This window comes from Protopterus annectens, chromosome 14.part0, assembly GCF_019279795.1.
Source record: "Protopterus annectens isolate FY-2018-M chromosome 14.part0, PAN1.0, whole genome shotgun sequence".
Classification (NCBI taxonomy): Eukaryota; Metazoa; Chordata; order Ceratodontiformes; family Protopteridae; genus Protopterus; species Protopterus annectens.
The window spans coordinates 956,925,039-956,950,087 of NC_056748.1; the positions used below are offsets into that span (position 1 = coordinate 956,925,039).

At 41.1% G+C, this 25,049-nt stretch overlaps 1 protein-coding gene across 1 annotated transcript in view; it reads right to left on the reverse strand.

Moving 5' to 3' along the window:
* Nucleotides 1-25,049, reverse strand: part of LOC122789363 (tyrosine-protein phosphatase non-receptor type 13-like) — a 2,815,362-nt gene that overhangs the window by 1,603,812 nt on the left and 1,186,501 nt on the right. The window contains exon 20 of the mRNA XM_044056752.1: nucleotides 23,961-24,175. Coding sequence (XP_043912687.1) covers nucleotides 23,961-24,175 — 215 coding nt within the window. The remainder of the gene's footprint in view (nucleotides 1-23,960; nucleotides 24,176-25,049) is intronic.

Below are 25,049 nucleotides of genomic sequence, written 5' to 3' on the forward strand. Positions count from 1 at the left end.
TAACCCAGGACCAAGTAATACCATCCTAGATTTCCAATCAGTCCTTCCTACTACAATTCATACTCCCACTACTACACCTAACTCTCTATAGCCCACCTTTATATACGGAGTATAAACAATAAAATTACCCAACTGAATTCCCTGCTACACACACATTATTTTGATATCCTATGTCTAACTAAACTTGGCGCAAACCAGTAACTAAGGATAATGATATAATTCCACCTGGTTACAATATCCTGAGACTAGACCTCCTGTTCAAGAAAGGTGGAGGGGTGGCAATATTGTATAAATCTAACTTACAAGTTACCTCACTAGATATACAACCTCCCTCACCCAGCAATGCTGAAAGTTTGATCTCTAAGCTCCAGATAAATCCTAATAAAGCCTTGTACATTATTTGCTCCTATATCCCCCCAGGTAATAACATTAACACTCTTGAAAACACCCTTAGCTGGCTTACTACATCCTTCCCACAAGAAACCATACTGCTAGGTGATTTTAACATTGATTGGAATTGTTGTACTTCTCCTAAACCAACCACTCATATAAACCTTTATGGCTTCCATCAAACCATCACCTCCCCCCCTAGAACCCATAAACCTAGCAACAAACAAAGCATCTTAGACTGGATATTAGTGAACAATAATCCCCTTACCTACAAAACAAATGTACTTCCTGATGATATTAGCAATCACTCACTTACCTTTATTACTAGACAAAAAACCTTTATCGCCAACCCAGTAACCTATAGAATAACTCGTAGCAAGAAAAATCTAGACCTAGTTAGCTACCAAGCTGAGCTCAAAGCCTGTAATTGGTCACCCCTAAAATACCTGCCTCTTGATGAAGCCATCTCTTACTTTAATAAGACATTCTTGCAAATTTTAGACCACCATGCCCCCTCCCGCAGGGTCAGAACTAGGAACAAACCTGCTTCCTGGCTCTCTAAAGAGACCAGGCAGAAAATACTGCTGAGAAATAAAATCTGGGACAAATGGAGAATTAGCAAAAACCCAACTGACCATCAAAACATTAGGCAACTTAGAAATTTGACAAAAAAATGAATACTCCTTGACAAAAAAAAAAATATTACCTAAAATTCCAACAAACCCAAAATCAAAACCCTCAAAAATTCTGGTCAGGCATAAATAAGCTACTCCATCCTGGACATGCTAAAACTCCCACCCCTTCTAATTTTACTCAGAATTCACCCAACCAAATTGCTGACACTTTTAACAAATTATTTTCTGAAACAGTGCAATCTTTAGCAAAGACCCTTTCACATACTAACACTACTGAGCCACTCTCTCTCTTATCAATAAATCCCCCGTATTTCAGCTCCAGCTAGTTCCAACATCTTTTATCCTTTCACTACTTCGTAAACTCAAACCATGTACTCCTTCAGCTAATGCCATTCCTGCTGAATATTTACAGATGGCAGCTGAAGCACTTGCCTATCCTGTTTCTATTCTAATAAACAGAACCATTACAGAGGGCACTATCCCAGCCCTCTGGAAAGTCTATCATATTATCTCACTGCAAAAGGGAGGTAACTCAAAAGATCTATCAAATTTCTGTCCCATAGCCCTTCTCTCTCCATTAGCAAAAATTATGGAGACATGTATCCATCGGCAATTACTTGATCATCTCCTCCAAAATCACCTACTAGCTCCCTGCCAACATGGTTTCAGGTCTTTTCATAGCACCACAACTGCACTCTTAACCTTTACTGACTGTATTAATAAGAATCGTAACAACAACCTACTTTCCTCAGCACTCTTCTTAGACCTCTCCAAAGTCTTTCACATGGTTAACCATCAGTTAATGTTAGATATACTTAAATCACTGTCACTTGATACTCAAGCACTCTAATGGTTCAAATCCTACCTAGAGAATAGACAACAAGCAGTTCTCTGGGAAAGTAGTTTATCCACTTAACTCCCCATCACCCTGGGAGTCCCACAAGGATCAATCTTGGGACCTCTCCTTTTTTCCATTTTTATTAATGATCCGAGTGCTTCCCTTCCCCTAACCACCATCTTACAATATGCCGATGACTCAACACTAATCTGTGCCGCTGACTCCACTACCGAACTGCAGACCAATACCCAAAAAGTTTTTACCTTAGTTGAAAATTGTTTCCACAACCACTGTCTCCTCCTCAACCCTAACAAAACTAAGTTATTGTTTACTCCTACACAAAAGTCTTCCCCTATCTATTTCACAGTTACATCCAAAAATGGAACTATAATAGCACCAGACACAACCACCAAACTTTTGGGTGTAACAATTGACAATAATCTTAACTTTGACTCACACATTAATTTGACCATTAAATCTGTAAACAGAAAACTTGGCTCCCTATACAGGCTTAAACCCTTTCTTACTCCCTCAGCTAGGACCACTATTGCCCAAACACACCTTATATCCACCCTTCTCTACGCCTCTCCCATCTATTCTAACATTTCCAAAAGCAATCTAAACAAACTATCAACCGCATATAATAATATAGCTAGATTTGCTACTGGTTCCGCATTTCGTACCCATCACTGCCAAAACCTTAAACAAATAGGATGGCTGGAATTACACAATCAGTTTCTTCTTCAGCAACTTATAGTTACCCATAAGATCTTATATCATCTCTTCCATACTCTGTAACATTATAAAACCTTATAAAAATCTTACAACACTGCGTTCAGCAAGCAAGTTACTAGTAGCCTCCATTAAATCCAACAATAAATCTGGGGACTGCCTATTTACTAACTTTGTTGGAACCAGCTGGAACAACTTTCATCTAATAATCTTACATCACTTACATCAACACCCCTTTTTAAGAAACAACTAAGAACTTTCCTTCAATCCCAGTGGCTATGCCCTTGTACTAATCCTGACTAACCTGCTTTTCTTTCTTGCCTATCACCTCTATGTTCTTATTACTCTTACCAATGTCCTTTGTACTTTTCAGTATCACCCTGCAAGTATGTGACTTTTTCTAGTAACAAAAAGTACTTAAACTCTTTTTTTCAATAAAATACTTCTACTCCCTTTTTTCTTACCAGCTCTGATTCATCTGTTATGCCCTTCTCGGAGGGCTTTCAGTTAACAACTTGTTAACAGACATACCCCTATGTATCTCCTTATTCTACCTCTGAGTGATATTCTGTTGTAATTCTGCTTATTTAAGAAGTTTTTAGGCTAAACAAATTGTCAAATTTTGTTCTCAATGGAAATGTCTTATATTCTTTCTCACCTGGCTACACCTATGTATTGGAGCTGTTTTTCTCCAATTTGTTGCTAATCTATTGTTGTTTTTTGCATAATTTACATTCAATTTAACATACTGAAATTGAATTATGCCTTAATTATGTAATTTTGGAGCTTTTCTCCCCGGGCCTCTACTGAAAATGGACATATATCCAGTTGGACTAGCCCGGTCAACAAATGTAAAATAAATAAAAATAAATAAATAAAAACACTGCTTCAATAGGTTCCAACAATATCTCTGGTTGCCTCCTAAATAGTCTTAAACATGACCTAACAGGACCACTAAAGGCACTGTTCAACTTCAGACTCTAAACAGTCTATGTACCGAAAGAATGGAGGGCCATTACGGTCATCTCTCTCCACATGGGTGGACCATCAACCAACCCAGAGAACTATAGACTCCTCAGTCTGACAAGTCTAATATGCAAAGTCATGGAATGAATTATCATGAAATGATCAACAACAGCATTTGCAATCTACAGACACTGGACCCATCCCTGTTTGGCTTTGTCAAGAGCAGGTCTTGCCTACTCAACTTGGCAGACTTCAAGAGGGTCACCAAGGTTATGGATGAGGGAAGAAAAACTGTGCACACCATCTACCTCAACTAGGACCCAGTGTTCTATACAACACCCCACTTAGGCACTGTTGACAAACTCTCAGAACTAGGCATTATTCCCTACATAACTCACTGGACTGCTGACTGGCTCATAGGTAGGACCCAAAAAGTCAGAATTTGTGAGACCACTTCCTCCAGTAGACTAGTCAACAGTGGAGTTCCCCAGGGCTCTGTGCTGGGTCAAAGCTAATGTCTAAGGCCTCCAACTCCACAAGTTCACAAATGGTTGTAATTTGGGAGCTATTACTGATTCCCTCACCATACAAACATCCTACAAGAGGGTCTGACACAAAAGTACAGTTGTGTACCTACCATAAATATAGATGTTCGAGTGTATTCACTGTTGCAGTCATTACTCTTGGGTTATCCTGCTGGCTGGCTACCCTCAGCCGGCCAGAATTCCAAAGTCTAGGTCCGGCATCGGTTGCTGTCGCCTCTTCCCTGACGTCAGTGCACCAGTGGTATAAAAGATGCAGCCAACACCATTTTCTTCAGTTTTTCTTGCACCAGATGTCAGGTGCCCCCAAACTGGTAGGCTGAAAAATATGCCAATAAAAATGCATGCACAAAAATAACATTTTCTTCATCTACAAGCAAATACACCAAATATGTTGTATAGGATAGAGAAGTGCAGATAAGTCCCAGCAAAGAAAAGGGGGATGGAGGGTGGGTAACCTGGGCTGCAACAGTGAATACACTCGAACATCTACATTTATGGTAGGTACACAACTGTACTATGTTCATCGTGTTTCACTGTTGCAGTCATTACTCTTGGGTTGAATCCCAAAGCCGAGGATGGGTGGCTGGGTTAAATAGGATTAGGAGAGGCTATGAGGCCCTGCAGAACTGCAGTGGGAAAGCCTGCTCTGGACTTAGAGTAAAGAGGTAAGTGGTAGTGCTTTGTGAAGGTGTGCACTGAACTCCAAGTTGCAGCCTCTAAGATATCTTTGGTTGGTACTCCTCTGAGGAAGGCTGCTGAAGTGGCTGCTGCTCTGGTGGAATGAGGCCTAATGCCCTTAGGCACTGATTTGCCATGTAGAAAATAGCAGAAGCGGATGCAATGGCCTATCCATTTAGAAATAGTCTGTTTTGAGACAGTCTTTCCTTGTGATCCTGCAGCATATGACACTAAATGTTGCTCAGTCTTTCTGAAAGCTTTAGTTCTGTCCAAGTAGAAACGTAACTGCCTGTGTATGTCCAAAGAATGCAGAATTTTCTCACCCTTGTTCTGTGGATTTGGATAAAAGGTAGGCAAGTGAATGGTTTGGTTGAGGGCTACACTGGACACCACCTTAGGCATAAATGTAGGGTTTGTCCTCAGAGAAACCCTGTCTGGATGAAAAATGATGAAAAGTTCCACAGCCATTAGTGCTTGTAACTCTGAGACTCGCCTTGCAGAGGTTATTGCTAGGAGCAGAGCTGTTTTCCAGGATAAGAATTTTATATCTGCTGTTGATGCTGGCTCAAAAGGAGGCAGTGTGAGTTTTTCCAAAACATAATTGAGGTCCCAGGCCGGAATTGGTGCTCTCCTTGGAGGCCTAATATTTTTGGCCCCTCTGAGGTACTGCCTTACTAAAGGATGGGAAAAGATTGGTGGTTCCGTATTATAATGGGCTGAAATGGCAGAGGCATGAATCTTAATTGATGAGAAAGAATAACCTTTGTTCAGCATGTCAGTTAGGTATTGTAAAATCTGAGGGATATTTGGTACACACGTGTCAATGCCTTGTTCCTGGTTCCAAGCACATAATCTCTTCCATTTTTCTGCATAAGATTTTCTGGTACTGGGCCTCCTGGCCTCCAAGATAACATCCATAACAGCTTTTGAAAGAGGAGTGTTCTGAATGGCTACATTATCCGCCATGCTGCCAGATTTAAGGTCCTGAATTGGCTGTGCAGGATCTGATTGTTTTGTTGGGTCAGCAAATGAGAAGTATGAGGCAATATCCATGCTGGACCTTGAGACAAGCTCTTTAGGATTGGGTACCAGTGCTGGCGTGGCCAATCTGGTGCAATCAGTATCATTTTTGGCTTCTCTTGTCTGACCTTTAGGAGTATCCTGGGAAGGAGAGGCACTGGGGGAAAAGCATATACTGTTAGATTTTTCCAGCTAAATGATAGGGCATCCACTTTCCATGCTTGCTTGTGGTAAATCCTTGTGCAAAATCTCTGCAATTGGCAGTTGCGAGGGGAGGCAAATAGATCTATGTCTGGGCATCCCCATTTCCTTATTATCATGCTGAAGACTTGAGGATCCAGTTTCCATTCGTGGGGATCCATGAGGTTTCTGCTTAGTTCGTCTGCCAGAGTATTTGCTTTTCCTGGCAGGAATTGTGCTTGCAGGTGAACTTGAAAAGCCAATGCTGTGTCCCATAAGGTCATTGCTTGTCTGCAGAGGGGGTAGGAATGTGTACCTCCCTGATTGTTTATGTACCACATGACCGTAGTGTTGTCTGTCTTTATCAATAACTGTCCTGGGTGAAGCAGGTCCTTGAAAGCTGTCAGGGCATTTTGAACAGCTAGCATCTCTTTTTGATTGATGTGAAGATGCATCTGGTTTGCAGGCCATGTGCCCTGAATACATTTTCCTGCCATATGGGCCCCCAGGCATAATCTGATGCATCTGTTGTCAGTGTCTGTCTGGCTGTGGGTAAACTGAATGGCAGACCCTTGTTGTGGTGACAGGCTTCTGCCCACCATCGAAACTCCTGTTGCAGGCAGGGAATGAGTGCAATTACTGTCTCCAGGCTGTGGCAATGCTGAGTCCAAACACTTTTTAGATACCATTGTAGTTTCCTCATATGCAGTCTGGCATATGGAATTAGTAGAATGCAGGATGCCATGAAACCCAAGGCCTGCAGGATTTTCCTTGCAGATAAGTGGGTTTTTGCTGCCAATTTCTTGAAGTAAGTAGTCAGATGCTTTTTTTGTCTGGCGTGAGATAAGCCATCTGGGCAGTAGTATTTAAGCTTGCACCCAGGAATATTATCTCTTGAGAGGGCACTAGTTTTGATTTCTTTTCATTTACTGTGTACCCTAGGCCAATTAGTAATATTTTTACAAACGCCAGATACTTTAGAAGAATGTCTTTGTTCTCTGCTTGAATTAGGCAGTTGTCCAAGTAGGGATATATTTGAATTCCTTTTTGTCTGCAAAACGCAATTACTGGTGCCAGGCATTTTGTGAAGACCCTGGGTGCAGTAGATAAGCCAAAGGGCAGTGCAGAGAATTGGTAATGCATTGAGCCAGCTATGAGTCTGAGGTAGCTTCTGCAAGATTGTCTGATTGGGACATGCAGGTATGCCTCTTTTAGGTCCAAAGTTACGAGCCAAGCCTTCTTGCCCAGCATGGGCAGTAGCTGCTGTAGAGTCAACATCTTGAATTTTGGAACTTCCAGACGTATGTAGTATAGACAGGTCCAGTATTGGTCTCCAGGTTTTGTCCTTTCTGGGTACTAGGAAAAATCTGGAGTAAAGTCCTTGCCCCTGCTCTTGTTGTGGTACTTGCTGAATGGCCCTCATGTCCATGAGGGCTGTAATTTGTTTTTGTGCCTCTGCCCATTGATTGTGTGGCAGGTCTGGCACACCTTTTGACCTTGGTAGAGTGTGAAAATGGAACCTGTAGCCTTGGGACACTATGTTCAGGACCCATATGTCTTGGGTAACCATTTTCCAATTTGATGAAAAAAGTGCTAGTTTTCCCCCTAAGGGGGCTGCCAAAAGAAAAGTGCTTGGATCTGGTAGAGGAAAGTCATTGGGACTGTTTCCTGTAAGGCTGTGATTTGTCTTCTCCACTTTTGGAGGTAGGGGCACCCCAGTGTTTAGGCCTGTATGAGCCTTGGGGCTGAGATCTGCCTCTGGGATGCCTGTATCTGCCTCTTTGTGGTCTGTCTGACACTGGAAAGGACCAATTTTTTAGAAGGCCAGTTCCTGCTAAACCTGGGTGGCTGTACCTGTAAGAAATCCTTGACTGTCTGCATGGATTTTGCTTTAACCTCCATTTTTTTCAACACCTCTTCTGCTTTAGTATCAAACAAAGTATCATGCTGTAATGGTGCATCTAATAATTTTGCTTTAACATGATCAGGCAGATTCTGTTCCTTTAACCAAGCATGCCTTCTAATAACAAAACCTGTAACAGCGGCCCTGCAAGAGGCCTCCAGTGAATCATAACCACATTGCAAAGTATGCTTTCCCACTTGTTCAGCTGCATGCAATAAATCCTGCAATTCCCTGTTCTCTGAACATTCAGTATTTGTCAACAATTTCTGTTTAAGCAGTGACATTAAATACTGCTGATATTTAAGCATATGAAACTGACAATTTAAAGTCCTTACAGCCAGGGTAGCAGAAGTGTAGACTTTTTTCCCCCATCTGTCTAGAGCCCTAGAATCCCTATCAGAGGGGACAGGGTTTTTTGCAGTGGAATCTTTAACCCCTTTGGGACCCTGAGATATAGTTTCTGGGTCAGCAGTGGGGTTTTTATATAGGAATTTATGAGAATCCGGGACCCTGTAGTATCTGTCTGGCTTAGCAGGTGCAGGGGGTAAAGAGTCAGGGGACAGCCCAGACTCTGAAAATACATCATCTACAATGTCTAGAACAGGTGGAATAGCAAGGGGTCTGTGCTGAGGAAGTAGCAGAAAGTCTCTGAGCCTTTTCTTAGATTCAGAATAATCTTGGCTCTGCCAGTGGAAATGCTCCCTCATGGTATGCAGGGTTTCCCCAAAAGAATAATCCTCAGGAGGAGAGGCTGAAGGAATGGATTCTTCAGCATCAGAATCCTCATAGGGAAGCATGGAGTAATCCTGTTCAGAAGAGGAATTAGTGGAAATAGAAACCTGATCAGAAGAATCATACTCTGTCTCTTGCCTAGGCCTCTTATCAGGAGGGGGATGGGAACCCCTGATCAAAGTAATTAGGTCTTCGGCCATTTGCATCTGTTTTTTAGGCATGGAAGTCTGAGTAGGAGAATGCTGTACTTGTTTCTTTGTCTTTAGAGCTGCTTTAGTCTTTGAAGCTGAAGATGGCTTAATATATAGTTGTATAGGTCTGAAGATACCCTCAGAAGCCGATGCCTGCTCAGCGGCTCCGGACCCATCTGAGGGAATGATTTCCGAGTGTCCAATACCTTCAGTATCCAGAGGCCCAGTCGGCTCCACGTGGGAGTTGGAAGCGGCCTGTGGCTCTGAGGTAGCGGGAGCCAGGGGCTGCGAAAGCACCTCAGTGAGAACCGGCGAACTGGCGACTGGCCTAGCAGAGGCCTCGTCGTCGGTTTTGGACCTCGGATGCCTATCCTTTTCCTTGTCCTTGCGTTTTTTGTAAACTCCAGTTGTCGGCTGGTCCAACGGCATTATATAATTAAATCTTCGGCCAAAGTAATGAAATGCAAAATCGAACCGACGCTTAATAGTGCGTTGGTTAAATCTAGCACAAAACCGACAGCTAGCAACATTGTGATCAGGGCCTAGTCAAGGAATACAGTAAGAGTGAAAATCCTTATGAGGTATTTGCTTCCCACAAGAAATACAATTGTTAACTTTTTCTGACATCGGTCTGGAGCAAGAAAAAAGTTTCCCCAACGGGGTACTTAGCTTTAATGAAGACTTCGGTTCTGAAATTCGGATTTGAAAATCTCAGGAGGCGGCCGACCAGCACTTGCGAACTGCTTTTGCTTCGGGCACCACGCGGCAAGAAAGACTGAAGAAAATGTCATCGGCTGCATCTTTTATACCCCTGGCGCACTGACGTCAGGGAAGAGGCGACAGCAACCGACGCCAGACCTAGACTTTGGAATTCTGGCCAACTGAGGGTAGCCTGCCAGCAGGATAACCCAAGAGTAATGACTACAACAGTGAAACACGATGAACATCAAATGGTTAGTGCCAGAGCCATGGATTAAAATTCAACACAAAGAAATGCATTATAGTGCTCTTTGGGAAGTCTACAAAATCTAACTACTCCATTGATAAAATACCCTCATGAGTTGACCCAGTAGTTAGGGATTTGGGAACATATTTCGATAGTCATTTGTCCTTTGACCAACTTTTAACCAAGACAGCAAGAAAATCATTCTGTCACCCAACTCATAAACAAGGGTATGGCATCCAGGTCCAAGGAAGTTATAGTACCACCACTGTACTCAGCTGTTATCAGATACATCATCAAATACAATGCCCCCTTTGGCATGTAAGTAACCAGGCACCTACAACAGTTGGAGCACCCTCAAATGTTTCTCACCAGGAGAATCCACAGTATGAGTATCCTTTCCTACACAGATCTCTTTAAGAACCTATCTCCTTATTCAGTCTCCTAAAGGTTACTGAGAGGTGATATCTGTCTGGCATATATCCTCAGAACAAACTCTGATGGAACTCTTACACATCTGTAAAACAAACAGCACCAGGAACACTAGATCCAAAGACATGTGCTTTGCCTGCTACATAAATAAAACATGCTGGACAGGCCAATATGCATCTCAAAGGATCCCCAAACTGTGAAACAGGCTCCCCATCCACATGAAGCACAGCTCATCAACCTTGATCATAGGATGGGAGATTGTAAATTCATCCCTGGCCTGACTCCTATGTCTCTATTGGACAGAGACCAACAATAAGTTAACTAATCTCAAACTAAAATACCCCCCATAACCCTTAGCTACTTCCTTACTAACATAATCCTACCATATATGTGTCCAATGTACTGGAGGACAAAACTGGGTTGGATTGCATGGCTAGGCTTATAAAAACCCTGGTGGTCAATAGCTTATTACAAACCTATTAACCTTGAGCTGTAGTTCACCATACTCACATATTTCCCACTTTCTTGGCATTATTTGGAAAGGACACATCATACATAACAGTTACCTTTCATGGTCTACTGGTCTATCTTACCTAAAAATAAGAAACTACAGAACTCATCTATACTTTGTCATTTCTCTTTATTTATGTTTAGCTCACCCTCTTTGAATCTATAAAGTATCTTTCTCAGTTTGTTATTATGTTCTCTTTGTGCTTTGCCAAAAATAACTTTGTTATCACAGTAATCTAAGGGTCTATGTTATATATTCGAACTTTCAAAATGTCGAATACCATATGGTCGATATTCGAAAGTTCGAATATATAATAAAAAAAAAAAAAAAAGAGAGAGAAAAACATACCTTAACAGTGCGAGCAGGGGGGCAAGTCCCCCTGCACCCCCTACACCCCCCTACTTAAATATACCAACTCCGAGACCGCACTTCAGTGCAGAAGAGGGAAATTCTCTCATTCTGCATTGTACGGCGCCGTTAAAGTCAACCTTTGAACACTTAAAATGTCGATCATATGGTCTCGACCATATGACGATCGACATTTCAGGCATTCGTTTATTTGACATAGACCCTAATCTAACACATTATTTATCACTTGCGTTACCCGCTGTATTATATAATCAAACATTTTCTATGCAGTTCGCATCTAAGACTGTCTCTTCTGCATTATGACCCCATATAACTGGAAAAGGTTGTAATGTTCCTGCTATTTGGATGTAATTTCATTTTGATGTTAGTATGACCTTTATCCAACTTTACTTTAATTACCATATTGAATTTAGTGATGATGAAGATGATTTACTGAAGATGTCACCCACTACTAGATTATAGTTTTTCTTCTCTGTCTTTCTCCATAAGGCTTTACTGGCTATCCTTAAATCAATATATGCTCTTATTTAACTTGTTTTTGGAAAGTGTAATTGTTAGTAAATGCTGCAAAACTAGTTGGCATTTCAGTGATGTCTATTTTTTTAATTTACCTGCTCCTGTCTCCAAATTCCCTCATAAATGGATGGGTATGTTCAGAATGGCAGGGCCACCTATTCACAGAATATATTTGGGTCTATGTGCAAATGAACTTGATTATTTCAATATTCCTATGCCTTCTATTACATCAGTGTATTCTTTAAACATGCTCTTGAATTTGTTAAATCTTGTCAGTATCAAGAATTATGTTAAAATACCTTCACCAATCCTAGTGATCTTGTAGAAGAGGACCATGCCACTTCTGCAATGAAAGTCTTTGACTTTAAATATTTCAGTTTTTGAAAGAAATGTTACTTATTGTTATTCTATCATTTACTTCTGTTTTAAAGCAACCTTTTCTGGGTAGTGATACTACAGGGTGGTATACAAAGACTTTGCACTGCTGCTGCAGCTTCATCTGTGAGTTTAACATCTGCATTGGTAGCCATGTTTACTGAAGCACCAAAGTCAATTTTATTTACTCATTTATTTATTTTATATTTGTTTACCAGGATGGTCCAACTGGGACAGTGCTCATTTTCAGCAGAGGCCCAGGGAGAAAAGCTCCAGTCTAAGCGTACATAAAAATTATCACAATAAGTAATAGAAATTATAAACAATTGACAAAAAATGAGTGTTAATACATTTACAGGATAAAAATGTAAAAACAAAAATATATACATACACTTGAATATAGACACATATATGGCTGAATTCATATATGTGGAGGAACATAAAAAGAAGTTACGTACTTACTATAATGTTCCATGTGAGTTGTTTATCTCGCCTTTATTCTCACTGATGGGTTCGGAGCAACAGGGCCAATAGCAAAGCTCAAGGTTTGCCAGTACCTCAAGACCAAGCCCACAATGCACTGCTGGAATTACCTCAGATCTTGTTTGCTGTATATATATATATATATATATATATATATATATATATACCCTTTTATTTATTTCTATCAAGAACACTTCCCGAAGGGGAAGAAGAAATATTGAATAACCAGGATGGTACTAGCCTCTAAGTCAACAGTCAGCCAGGAGGGGGAAGGAGGGAGGGACGCGAGAATAAAGGTGAGATAAACAACTCACATGGAATGTTATGGTAAGTAAATAACTTCTTTATGTGAAGTTGTTAAACCTCACCGTTTATTCTCACTGATGGGTAGCGTCCCTAGCACCCCCAGTCTTGGGTGGCTCATGGAAGTATGTTCTTCAGTACCGTGGAACCAAAGGAAGACCTGTCCCTTGAAGCCTTATCTACTTTGTAATGTGTGATAAAGGTATGAGGCTTAGACCAAGTGGCTGCAGCGCAAATATTGTCAAGGGGCAATTTAGCTTGAAAAGCAGAAGACGTAGAGACGGTTCTGGTAGAATGAGCCTTAGGTTTGTCTGTTAATGGCATGCTCCCATTCTCATAAACAAAGGATATACAATTAGATAACCATTTAGATAAGGTTGTTTTAGCCACTGGATTGCCTTTTCTGGCTTCTGAGAAGGATACAAAAATTTGATCTAATTTTCTAATATCCTTAGTTCTGTCAAGATAAAATCTGAGCTGTCTGTGTACATCAAGTTTGTGCAGCATGTATTCCAATTTGCTAGAGTGGTTGGGAAAAAAGACTGGCAGCTCAATGATATTGATATTTGATTCAGAACAGACTTTAGGTTAAAATGAGGGGTTTGTTCTGAGAAATACTCTATCAGCATAGAAAATCATGTAAGGTCATCTGATAGATAATGCTTGAAGTTCTGACACTCTGCGGGCAGAAGTAATGGCCACAAGAAAAATAGTTTTCCAGGATAAATATTTGAGATCACAAGATGATGCTGGTTGAAAAGGGGGAAGAATAATTTGAGACAGCATAAAGTTTAAATTCCATGGAGAATAGGGAATTTCGATAGGAGGTCTCATGTGAAGAATGCCTTTAAGAAAAGTCTTAGATAATTTATGGCCCATAACATTTGAGCCACCAAACCCAAGGTGAAAATTTGAGATGGCAGCTAACTGGACTCGAACTGTAGCAGCTGCTGCTCCTTCCTTAAAAATCTTTGTCAAGAATTCTAAAATAGATGACAGCGGAGCTCGTAACGGGTCAATTTTCTGCGTGTTGGCCCAAATTGAGAACCTTTTCCATTTACTGCCATATAATTTCCTGGTAGATGGCTTGTGAGAAGACAAGAGAATTTGTCTTGTATCTTCTGAAATTGAATGAAGCCTGGCAATTAGGGGAAGTGGATTAGCCAAGCAGTCAGTTTCAGGGACTGCAGTGAAGGATGGAGGTCCCCTGACGGGTGTGTCAGAAGATCTGGAACTGGGTCCAGGATCCATGGATCTTCCAACAGATGATGGTGCAGAAATGGGAACCAAATCTGTCAAGGCCAGTAGGGGGCTATGAGAATAACAGTCCTTCTCAGTGATTTTGCTTTCTGTAAAAATCTGGGTATCAATGGGAAGGGGGGAAATGCATAAAGGAGACCCGGGGCCAATCGTGTAAAAGTGCATCTCTCGGGGGATGACCGGGAGGTGGTATTAGGGCAAAATAGCTTCTGCATTTTGAATTGATGTGGCTGGCAAAGAGGTCACAGCAAGGCTGGCCCCATTTGCGGAAAATCAACTCCGCTACCTGTTGTTTGAGAGACCACTCGTGAGGGAGCAATATTGCCCTGCTTAGCTTGTCCACTATCACGTTGGATTTCCCCGGGATGTGCATTGCTAACAGAAAATGCTGGGATGACACAGCCCACTGCCAGATCCTGAGGGCTTCTCGACAAAGGGGGTAAGACTTGTTCCACCTTGCCTGTTCAAGTAGCAGACTACTAACATGTTGTCCGTCTGAATTGCAATAGTTCCTAGAGAGAGAGAGTCCTGAAAGTACTGCAACACCAGAAGTACCGCTCTCAACTCTAGAACATTGATGTGCACATGTGATTCTTGATCTGTCCATGTGCCTTGGGCAGTCTTTCCCTGAAAATGCCCCCACCCTATCAGGGAAGCGTCCGTGGTCACAGTGGCTACTGGGGGGGGGGGCAAAGGGTCTTCTGATTGTGACATGAAGAGACGTCAACCACCACCGAAGGTCTCTCTTGCAAGAATCCATGATGAGAATCATGTGGTGCATCGGTAGTTTCTGGTACGACCAACTGAGCAAAGAGGAGCCATTGAAGAATTTGCATATGCATCCTTGCGAGTGGTATAGCCAGGATTGCTGCCGCCATCAAACCTAGCACCTTCAATACCTCTGCTGCTGTAGCTTTGTTCTTTGACACCAGTGAGCTGATGTGTTGATGGAGAAGTGAGACTCTTTTGATGGGAAGATGTAGAGTGGTAGCTGAGGTATCTAACTCTGCTCCTATAAAAACGGTATGCTGCGATGGCGATAAGGCAGACTTTTCGAAGTTTATTGTACTGTCTAATTGATGGCAGAGTGTCAGAGTGTATTGTGTTGCCTTAGTCAGTTGATGCCTGGTGGTAGCGGTGAGGAGCCAATCGTCTAGGTATGGAAACACCTGGAATCCTAGACGTCTCAGGTGAGCCATGACCACTGCCATGCATTTGGTGAACACTCTGGGGGCTGTAGTGAGACCAAAGGGCAGGGCTCAAAACTGGTAATGATTGGCTCCCAGCCGGAAGTGCAGATGATCTCTGGAGCGTCTGTTCATCTTTATGTGATAGCATGCGTCCTTGAAATCTATGGAGCACATCCAATCGCCTTTCCCTAGGAAGGGAAGAATGGACTGAAGAGTGACCATTCGGAACTTCTCTTTCTTTACAAACTGGTTGAGTCTGCTGAGGTCCAAGACAGGTCTCCTGTCCCCTGTTTTCTTTGGTACCAAAAAGAATCTTGATTAAGTTCTGAATCCAACTTGGTCTGCTGGGACTGGTTGGATGACTCTTTTTTTCTAGCAATCTGTGGACCTCTACGATTGCTTGTTCCCTGAGACTGGGTGGAACATCTAGAATTCTGTTTAAAGGAATGGGAGGGGAAGAGAATGGTCTGAAATATCCTCTGGAAATGATGCTTTGTACCCATGTATCTGATGTTATGTTTAGCCAGGCTTCTGGGTACAAAGACAAGCGACCCCCGACTGCCTCCAGAGCCGAACAGTCAGGCCCCCTTTCAGGAGCGCTGGTAGGGTTGACCGGAGAACTGACCCCTGTCACCCTGTTGCTGCGGACCCCCTCTGCCGTGGGGGCGGCGTCTTCTCTTATAACCCCCTCCTCTGCCTCTAGAGGGGTTTTCTCCACATGTGCCCTGAAAGCTTCCCTGTGCTTTTCGGAACCACATTTTCCCTCCCGTAAGGTTCTTGGGGTAGGGCCGAGTAGGGGTTGAAAAATGGACTCCAACAGCAGATAAGGTCTTGCCTTCCTGCTCACACCTGGTTAAAGTTTCCTTTACTTTGGGCCCAAACAGTGATGAGCCATCGAATGGGGTGCTGATAAAGGAAGACTTAAAGGGTTCTGCAAAGGAACAGAGACGTATCCAGGCTAGAACTAGCGGCTCTACTCGAACCACCAGCTGCATAGGATATGAGACACATGGACGAGTTTACCACTGGGTTTAGGGTAGCAAGCTGGGCGTTGACTTTGTTGGCCACCCCTGCAGCTACTGTACCCTCGAGAGCATCTCCTAGCTCTTTCAGGAGATCTCTTTGTAGTCTCGTAAAGTGGGTTAAGTAGTTCAGTGATCGCAGAGAAAAAGTCGCTGAACTAAACATGCGTTTCCCATATCTATCCATGACCCTAGAATCTCTGTTAGGAGGATGGATAGATGTGGATGTCTCAGACACTTCCTTTTTGGTGGCTGCATCTACCACCATGGCATCAACAGGCACTCCCTTTGTCAAAAATGGCTTGCCACTGAGGCAGACATGAATTTATTGCGCTTACGAGGAACAGGTTCCATGGCCTCCGGTGATTCCCACCCCTTACGAGAGATCAGTTCCATGAGCTCTTCGTAAGGCAGAGACACCCAAGAAGTGGAAGGTTGAGACCCAAAAGCCTTCAAGAGCATGGACACGTCCTAAGTAAGGGTCTTGGACTGCCAATCGCACCTCTGACTAAGGATCTCTAGTATCTCTGCAAAGGAGATATCCTCAGAGGGGGATCGAGGGGACCCTTCTGACTCATCCAAGTCCGTGTCAGATGTCAAAGACTCCTGTGGGGAGTCTAAGTGCCTCCTCTTGCACAGTCTCTTCCTGGGCGCCTCCTCTTGCACAGTCTCTTCCTGGGCACCTCCTCAGTGGGGGGATCTGGGGAGGTCTTAGAAGAGCAGGGGAAGCCCTGTGGGGGTACTTGACGCTCGGGATCTCTACGCTTAGGGGGACTAGTAGACGAAGAAGCAGACATAGGAGCTTGAGGGGAGAGGGAAGGCTGAACCGATGCTGACGTTGTCTTTGGAGACAAAACTCTCCTCATAGCATCGAAGGCACCATGGCTCCGACAAGAAGGAGTAGATGGACCCGAGAGCACCGTCTGATCCTTCCACACTGAAACTCTGGGCTCCGAGCCCGAGGTAGGAGCCGAGCTCATCTGAGCCGAAGCCCTGAGAGGAAGAGTCAGCACTGACAAATCGGTTCGACTATCCTCCCTGGACCCAATGAGAGAGCGTCAGCTCCTAGAGTCCTCGGTCGGTGCCGAGGACATCCGAATAGATGGAGCCGATAACATCGGTGCGGGTATCGGCTCCAAGGCTTCGACAATCATCGGTTCAGTTTCCTTCAGCTCCGGCAGTCCAGTACGGCTCGGAGGAGGAGTAGATAAATCTGATTCCATGGTCTTCAGCACCGATGAGCTGGTCGGGGCCGACAACAATTTTGCAAGTCCTGGTCCTATAAAAGCTTCTACACTAGCCGATCCATTTCCAGATCTGAAAGGCTGACTGAGGACTTAGATGAATGCATCGAAGGTGCTGACTGGAGCAGAGGGGAAGAAGGAACTTCAGAGACCAGCTCCAATACTGAGAGCTGGCTCCGAATCAAAGGTACACTCGGTTCCGAGGTCTGTGGAACCGATGACCCTCCCTCTGAAGTTTTTGCCTTTTTTGCAACTTTAGGTTCTGTAGATTTTGTGGATTTTGATTATTTGGAGGACGTGCTAGTACCCTCATGGCTACTCAACACCTCAGAAAAGGAATGCTGTAGTAATCCCCTGTCTATAAGCTTCCTCCTTCTCTCCAAGAGGACTCTTGAAGAAAAGGAATGGCAAATGCTGCAAGTGTCTTGGAGGTGTTTAGCCCCCAGACAGTAGACACATTGAATGTATCCGTCAGTGACGGACATTTTCTGCCCACAATCTGGGCATTTTTTTAATCCCAATTTAGGATGGAATTTTTCCTTGTCATCTGACATAGTTAAGTAAAACAAAATCAGTATACTGCAAAAGGTAAGACAGTAAATTCCTTACTTAACTTGTAAAGACCCACAAAACAACTAAGCCCAACTGTAATTCTAGATTTGTGATCTACTTAGCTCAGTGTCAATTTTGTCTAGCTTTTTATGTTGGCAAAACTGAGAGGCTCCTTCATGATCAGATTTACGAACACATATACGCCATTAGAAAACAGAAGCTTGAGAACGCACTAGCCAAACACATTTCACTACATCCTGATCACAATTTTAAATTTATTATTATTGACCACGTGCCGGTAAACCCTAGAGGTGGTCCAACCCCTCTAAAACTTGAAGAAATAGAGTTAAGTTGGCAGATTAGACTAAATGAGTATAATGTACCAGGGTTAAATGAAGGATGTTCAATTAGTAGCGTGCTTAAACTGAAGAGTCTAAACAGATGATACCCTACTGTAACAACTTCATTCAGAGGGTAGCATGTTTCTTATACAAAGTCAATAGTGTGACCCTACAGAGGACCCTTTTTATATTAATATTAATTTTATTGTGAACTATTGGTTACATAGGGTACATTTTTACTTTAGTATTGATATATGGTTTTATTTTCACTATTATGTTTATTATTTTTTATTCTTATAGTCATCAAATGTATAGTTTTGATTTAGTGTAGCGGTGTTTTTACTAATTTTTTATTAATTGTTGAATGTACTTAGTGTTCAGAATGTTGTAGATGTACTTAACGGGTACATTGTTCTTTAAGAGCCAAAATTGATTAATTGACAATTATGTCTTGTGTATTTAACCTGCTTGTTTGCAATACTTGGCATCTGAAGAAGTTTGTATATGGTAACAAACGAAAAGCGCTTAATTCAATTTGATTAAACTGTTTTATGTGGTGGTGCTGTTTCGTGGTTCCTACCCTTGTTGTTTGGATTTCTTGTAAAGACCCACAAAACAACTAAGCCCAATCCGAGCACTATCTATAACAAATAACTATAGATTACAAATATAGGGCTAAAGAGGCCCACAGAGAAAAACCCTGACTATTAGAAAAAGACTAATAAGTCTAAATAGGGCTAAAGGCCCACACAAACCAACTAAGCCAACAGGGCACTAACTATCTAAAACTATAGATTCTATTATCTAATTATCAAACACTAACACACAACTATCTTATGAAAAACAAAAAAGAAAGTTTTTTTTTAATAAAACTTGCTGGTTTTTTATCACAAATGGTCCAAGCTAGCTGGATCACAGAGATCTCTCTTGCCGCGACAAACTAGATCTGAGGTAATTCCAGCAGTGCATTGTAGGATAAGGGGCTTGGTCTCGAGCTACTGGCAAACCTTGAACTTTGCTATCGGCCGAACCCATCGGTGAGAATACACGGCGAGATTTAACAACTTCACATCATTAGTTAGAAATTAAGCAGGGAAAATCACTTAGGCAAAGTAGTGCACAGTTAGTAATACTTCCCTGGTGAGAGTTGCAGCTAGGAATGTAACTGCTTATAGAGAAGTAGTGTTGTTAAAAGGGATATGTTAATAGAGTTAGTAAGTACAGTCAAATTGTATAAGTAATGCTAAGTTAATAATTAACCTGGAGTGTTACATGTGCAAAGCCAGGATTGAAATAAATGTCTTTTGAGAGATGTTTTAAAATTATTAAGAGTACTTATGCATCTAATACTATGTGGAAGGTTATGACAATTTTAGCAACACAGTTAGAGCAAAGAGAGTTGCCTGCTGTATTGGATAGTTGGTTACTTAAGTAAGTCGTTAGATGATCAAAGAGTATGAATGTTAGAGTAGGGTTGTAGAAGATTTTTTAGGGAAGGTATGTTGTCAGGCTTGTGCATTATTTTGTGAGCCATTATTAACTGGTATAGTTCATAATATGAGGCAGTTCCAACCAAGAAAGATTTTTTAGGCACTGACACTGATGGGTTAAATGTATCAAATCTGTTGCAAATTTGTTAATCTTATTATAACATGATTCTAATTTACTTAGTTCTGACTTTTTGAGGTTGGTAAGTATGGGGATGCATATAAGAGTGAGGAGAGAAGGTGGGTTCTAGCTATGGATATTCTTGCAGCGTCTGTTAAGAATTTTTTGTTTCTACACATTGTTCCCATTTTCTTGTGAACCTTTCTGATTGTGTTAGAAATGTGTATGTCATACTTTAGTCTGTTGTCGATTATGATGCCTAATAGTTTTGTTTTGGGAATCTGGGAAAATCCTAATATTATTACTAGCAGTGATATAAAAGTTAGCTGAGAGGTTAGTAGGTTTAGATGGAGGAAAGATTACAAATTTAGCTTTATTAGGGTTGAGAATGAGTTGTGAGTTTGCTAGCCATGTTTCAATATCAGAGAAGGCTTTTTGTGTGCCTGTAAGAAGTTGAGTTATTGCGGATGCTGCACTTATGAGGGTTGAATCATCTGCATATCGTATGATAGATACTTGAAAGGAGGCAGTATTAAGATCATTTATGAATATGCTGAAGAGGAGGGGCCCTAGGTTTGAACCCTGAGGGACTCCAAGTGTAACAGGAAAGAGTGGGGATAGATCTTGCTTCCATTTCACAGCTTGCTGGCAGCTAGACAGATAACTTTGAAACTAGTTAACAGCATCAGGGTTGATATTAAGATTTTTCAGAGTGGACAGTAACTTAAGATGGGAAACTGTATCGAATGCTTTAGACATGTCCAAAAAGACTGAAGACACTATTTTGCCATCGTCTCTGAATTTATTTACAGTATTAGTGAAACTTAGAAGAGCTGTAGTAGTGCTATGATGTGGTCGGAATCCACTGTGACGATGAGAGGAGATTATTGTTTAGAAGGTGTTTAAGAAGTTGAAAGTGGATACATCTTTCCAGAATTTTAGAAAGTGGTGAAAGTACAGCAATGGGCCGGTAGTTTGTTAGTTCTGTTGCACTACCTCCTTTGTTTTCTCATTTCAATGTCTTACAGGTCTTCTGCCTTGCACCATTTTCCACCCTTGGCTATTAGGTATACTCAAGTATATTTATATCTTCCAACATTACTTTTTTGTTTCTTGTTTTCTTACAAAAACTATACATATGGCTTTCTATAACTTTGATTTATGACTCTGTCTGTCCTGTATATTATGTCCATGTATAGTTTTCTGTCCGTTTTAATTATACTTTTCAAGATCTAATAAAATGTTTTAATTCCTTGTATTTAGCACATCTTTTTAATTTCCCCTTGGCAATGCATACTTCTGTCTGTAGAAATTTACTTTCCCAGTATTTACAAAATGACCTATCACACAATCCCTTGAGTTGTGTAGTTGTACACATACCCACTGACTCATTTACTTTCATAAGTTCATTCATTATATTCCTTGACACATCTTTTTTTAAATTTATGTTCATGTATTTTTTATCTTTTATCCATTTGTTCTGTCTTCATTTCTGACATTTCTACTGATCAAAGAAATGATGTTTTCTAGTTTTATTTATGCATGGACAATTCCCTTCTCCTTAGCCTTACTGAACTAAATGCTTCCGCATCTGCATCTTTGTCTTTTTATCTAGGTCTAAAATCTCACAATTCATAACCAGCCTTCGTGAGTTATACTGCATGAGAGTAGCTTCATGTTCCTTTTACATTACCCTTCTGAACTTTAAAATTCCACAATTTGCGTGAGCTGAAAGCACTAGTACACTGTCTGCATACATACAAATTAGTCATTAGGATATGATCCCAATTTCCAGCTTAATATAGTAATAGAACTTTAATTTTTTCTCATGTGCTGTGATGTTCAGGACAATGACATACATAATCTAGTCATCTATTTCTTCCACTGTGAATTTATGAGTGTCCCTGTTAGATACTTACAAGCTTGGAATCTAGACACATTTTCTTTATGGGTTTTTCACTTACTGGAGACTGGCAGCTTGTATTACTTCTCAGTGTAATATAATGACTTTTCCCCTTAATTGTCTTGTCTTTGGTTTTAAATATTTCATTTTTTGAAAGAAATATTACTTAAATTTGCAAAATTTACTATTTGCTTCTCTAGCTGCTAGTTTGAGAAGCAGATGTATTAACTGGTTTTAAAGGAACAAATACATATTGACTATATGCTACAGGGGTGTGGTACAAATGCTTTGCTTTCATTTACACAGAAATGCCAAATAAGAGTTATTTCCATATTGACACTTCTATGCATTCTGGAAAAAAGGTAAAATGCTTCATCCACAATGCATTCTGCCGTCATCCCTTAGCTTGACAAAATGCATCTCAGGCTTGTGGTACCAGGAGGTAAATGAGAGCTGGCAATAAGCTGAATATAAAATCTGTAGCTCGTTTTCTTTTAATGGTTGTAATTTTAAAATATTTGTTACTATAGGTTTACGGGAAAATATAAATGGCTATGAATTTTTCATAAACAATCCTTGCTCCATGATACAGAGGGAGAGTGGTCTGACTGTGATTCAGGTTACCAGAGATTGACTGGCATTATAGGCACAGGAAGAGATAGACAGGTAGTGTGAAGAGTGTAGACGTTTTTCTAGTTCATCTCCCCAGGGGTGAGGGTGGGTGTGCAGAGTGATGCAATTTCGCTTGCGGGGGGCTATGGAAGCCACCACTCATGCTTCAAATGGACAAGCAAGACTGCTTGAAGAGAATGATTCCTGCAGAAATGAGGAGACATTTGACAGTGAACTTGTTACCCTACCCATCCACAGACCTTTGCCAAGTGCATATGGAGATGGGATCATAAAACAAGAAAATCCTCGAATCACTCTTGATGCCTGTCTAAATGACTGCCCCTCCCCATTCAACTCTCATCCTGGTGATGGAGAACAAATGAGGCAACTGGCTATTGACAGGGAACAGGGATAAAAAGAGTTAAATAAACAATATTACAAGACAAATAAACTAATCATTAAGGATGACAATTTTATTGTTCCAAAGATCACATCTGTAATGTGAATAAGGAAGTTATGTAGCCTTGGATGACATGACATCGGGCGGCACAGTGGTGCAGTGGTTAACGTTGTCACCTCACAGCAAGAGGTTCTCCGGTTCGATTCTTGGCTGGGGTGCCTTCTGTGTGGAGTTTGCATGTTCTCCCTGTGTTCGCGTGGGTTTCCTCCGGGTACTCCGGTTTCCTCCCACAGTCCAAAGACATGCATCTGGAGCATTTCTCCCCGGGTCTCCGCTGAAAACAGGCTCTGTGGAACCTAGTCGGACTTTCCCGGTCAACAAATGATAAATAAATAAAAAATAAATTTCTTCTTTTTTATGACCTGCAGTTTCTAAGGTGGCATGTGATAGCACCAAAAATGATTCAATGAATTACAGAGAGAAACATACTGGGAAATGCCTATCAATGGAAATGTATATTAAAAGAGAAACCCACAGCCTACAGGTGAACCTCAAACAAATGACAGTGAACTCAAAATCTACACTGTAATAGTATAGTCAGCAAACCCTAATATGCATTACTCACAGATCTCATAATCCGATGAAGAATAAATAATGACAAACTATCCAACTAGTAAGCATTAATTATGCTTCAAGGTAATTTTTAACAAAGATAACAGGCAAATAATAGAACACCTGAGTAAAAAGAATCTGGATGTCAAGTTTTACCACCTTCCTTTTTAGAAACTACAGTTCTAAAAACAGTGTGGTATATAAACAGACAAAAAATGTAATGGGCATGCATGTTAATAATACAAAGGTCAAGTGACCTGTTCATCATCACACTCTGAAGCTGTGATGACTGTAAGGGTGGAAGCAGGGTCTTTTGGTAAATGTTCCATGACTGTCACATGCTCATACTTAAGTAAAATGGATGCAAAATGAAGTTAGTTATGATATCTGTATCATAAAAAACTACTTAGTTCACGTGAAAAAGCTAATACATTTTTTTAATCAGTTATAGCTTATCCTCGTTGGCTAGCTCACCTGGGTGTCATTTGCATTTGCTGATAGGACAGGCATTTTATTTCCCAATCCTGGTACTAGTCTCTCAGACAAAACCATTTCTAATTCATCCACGTTCATCTGGGATTCATAAATGCCACTGATCTCTGGCTTCTGCATCATAATTTCTGTATGGTCAAAGCTACTGATGCTGCTCTTACTTGGAGATTGTCTTCTTTCTTGCACTCTGTCTTCACCTGTCCATTCAAGAATAATATAATTAGAAGCAGAAACAAAACATATTAATTAATGAAGTAGGTACAAAGACCCCAACCACAAAAAGTTTCTTTGTATTTGATTAGGGCTTCGAAGTGCAAAATTTGACACTTACTTAGCACTGAAATATTGTTAAACATTCAAAGCGCTCTTCATTTACTTTGTGGTAGAATCAAAACAATCTACCCTCAAAACCAAATGCACTGATATGTGCGAAGCTGGAAGAAGTTTGCCTGCTCTATAAGGTTAAAGTGGAAATCTACTGAAAATATTATAGTAGTATAATTTAATTTGAATCTTGATCTAAAGATGAACAAATGTGTTGTCATATGAACAGTACCATGGGAGGATGAAGGTGTGTGACAACTGGAGAGATATGAGGGAGATGTAAGGATACATAAGTCAGAAAGGAGTTATGAGGTTCTGTTCCTTGCTGAAAGCGCAATATATGTGCCGAATTATATTCTTTGATGAAAGAGGATATATATGTGTGATATGATCTGAAAAAAAAATGTTTTGTATGATATTGTGATGTCTTTACTGTATCTCTGTGTTCACAAATGGAGCTTATCTCCTCGGGCCTCCACTGAAAATGGACATACAATCCAGCTGGACTAGCCCAGTTAACAAATGTAAAAGTAAATAAGAGCCTAAATGGTTGTTCAGATTGAATGTTACAGACATTAAAAAAAAACAACCTGGAAATGGGTAAAGTTACATAACAAGATTGTTTGATGGTTTTCTGAAATATCTGGAGTAGTAGATGATGTAGAGAATTTATAAGCTCTGTGGAAAGTCATGCCGTGTACCATGCAAATGCTAACAGAGCCAAGATAAGGTCAATAATACAGTTAC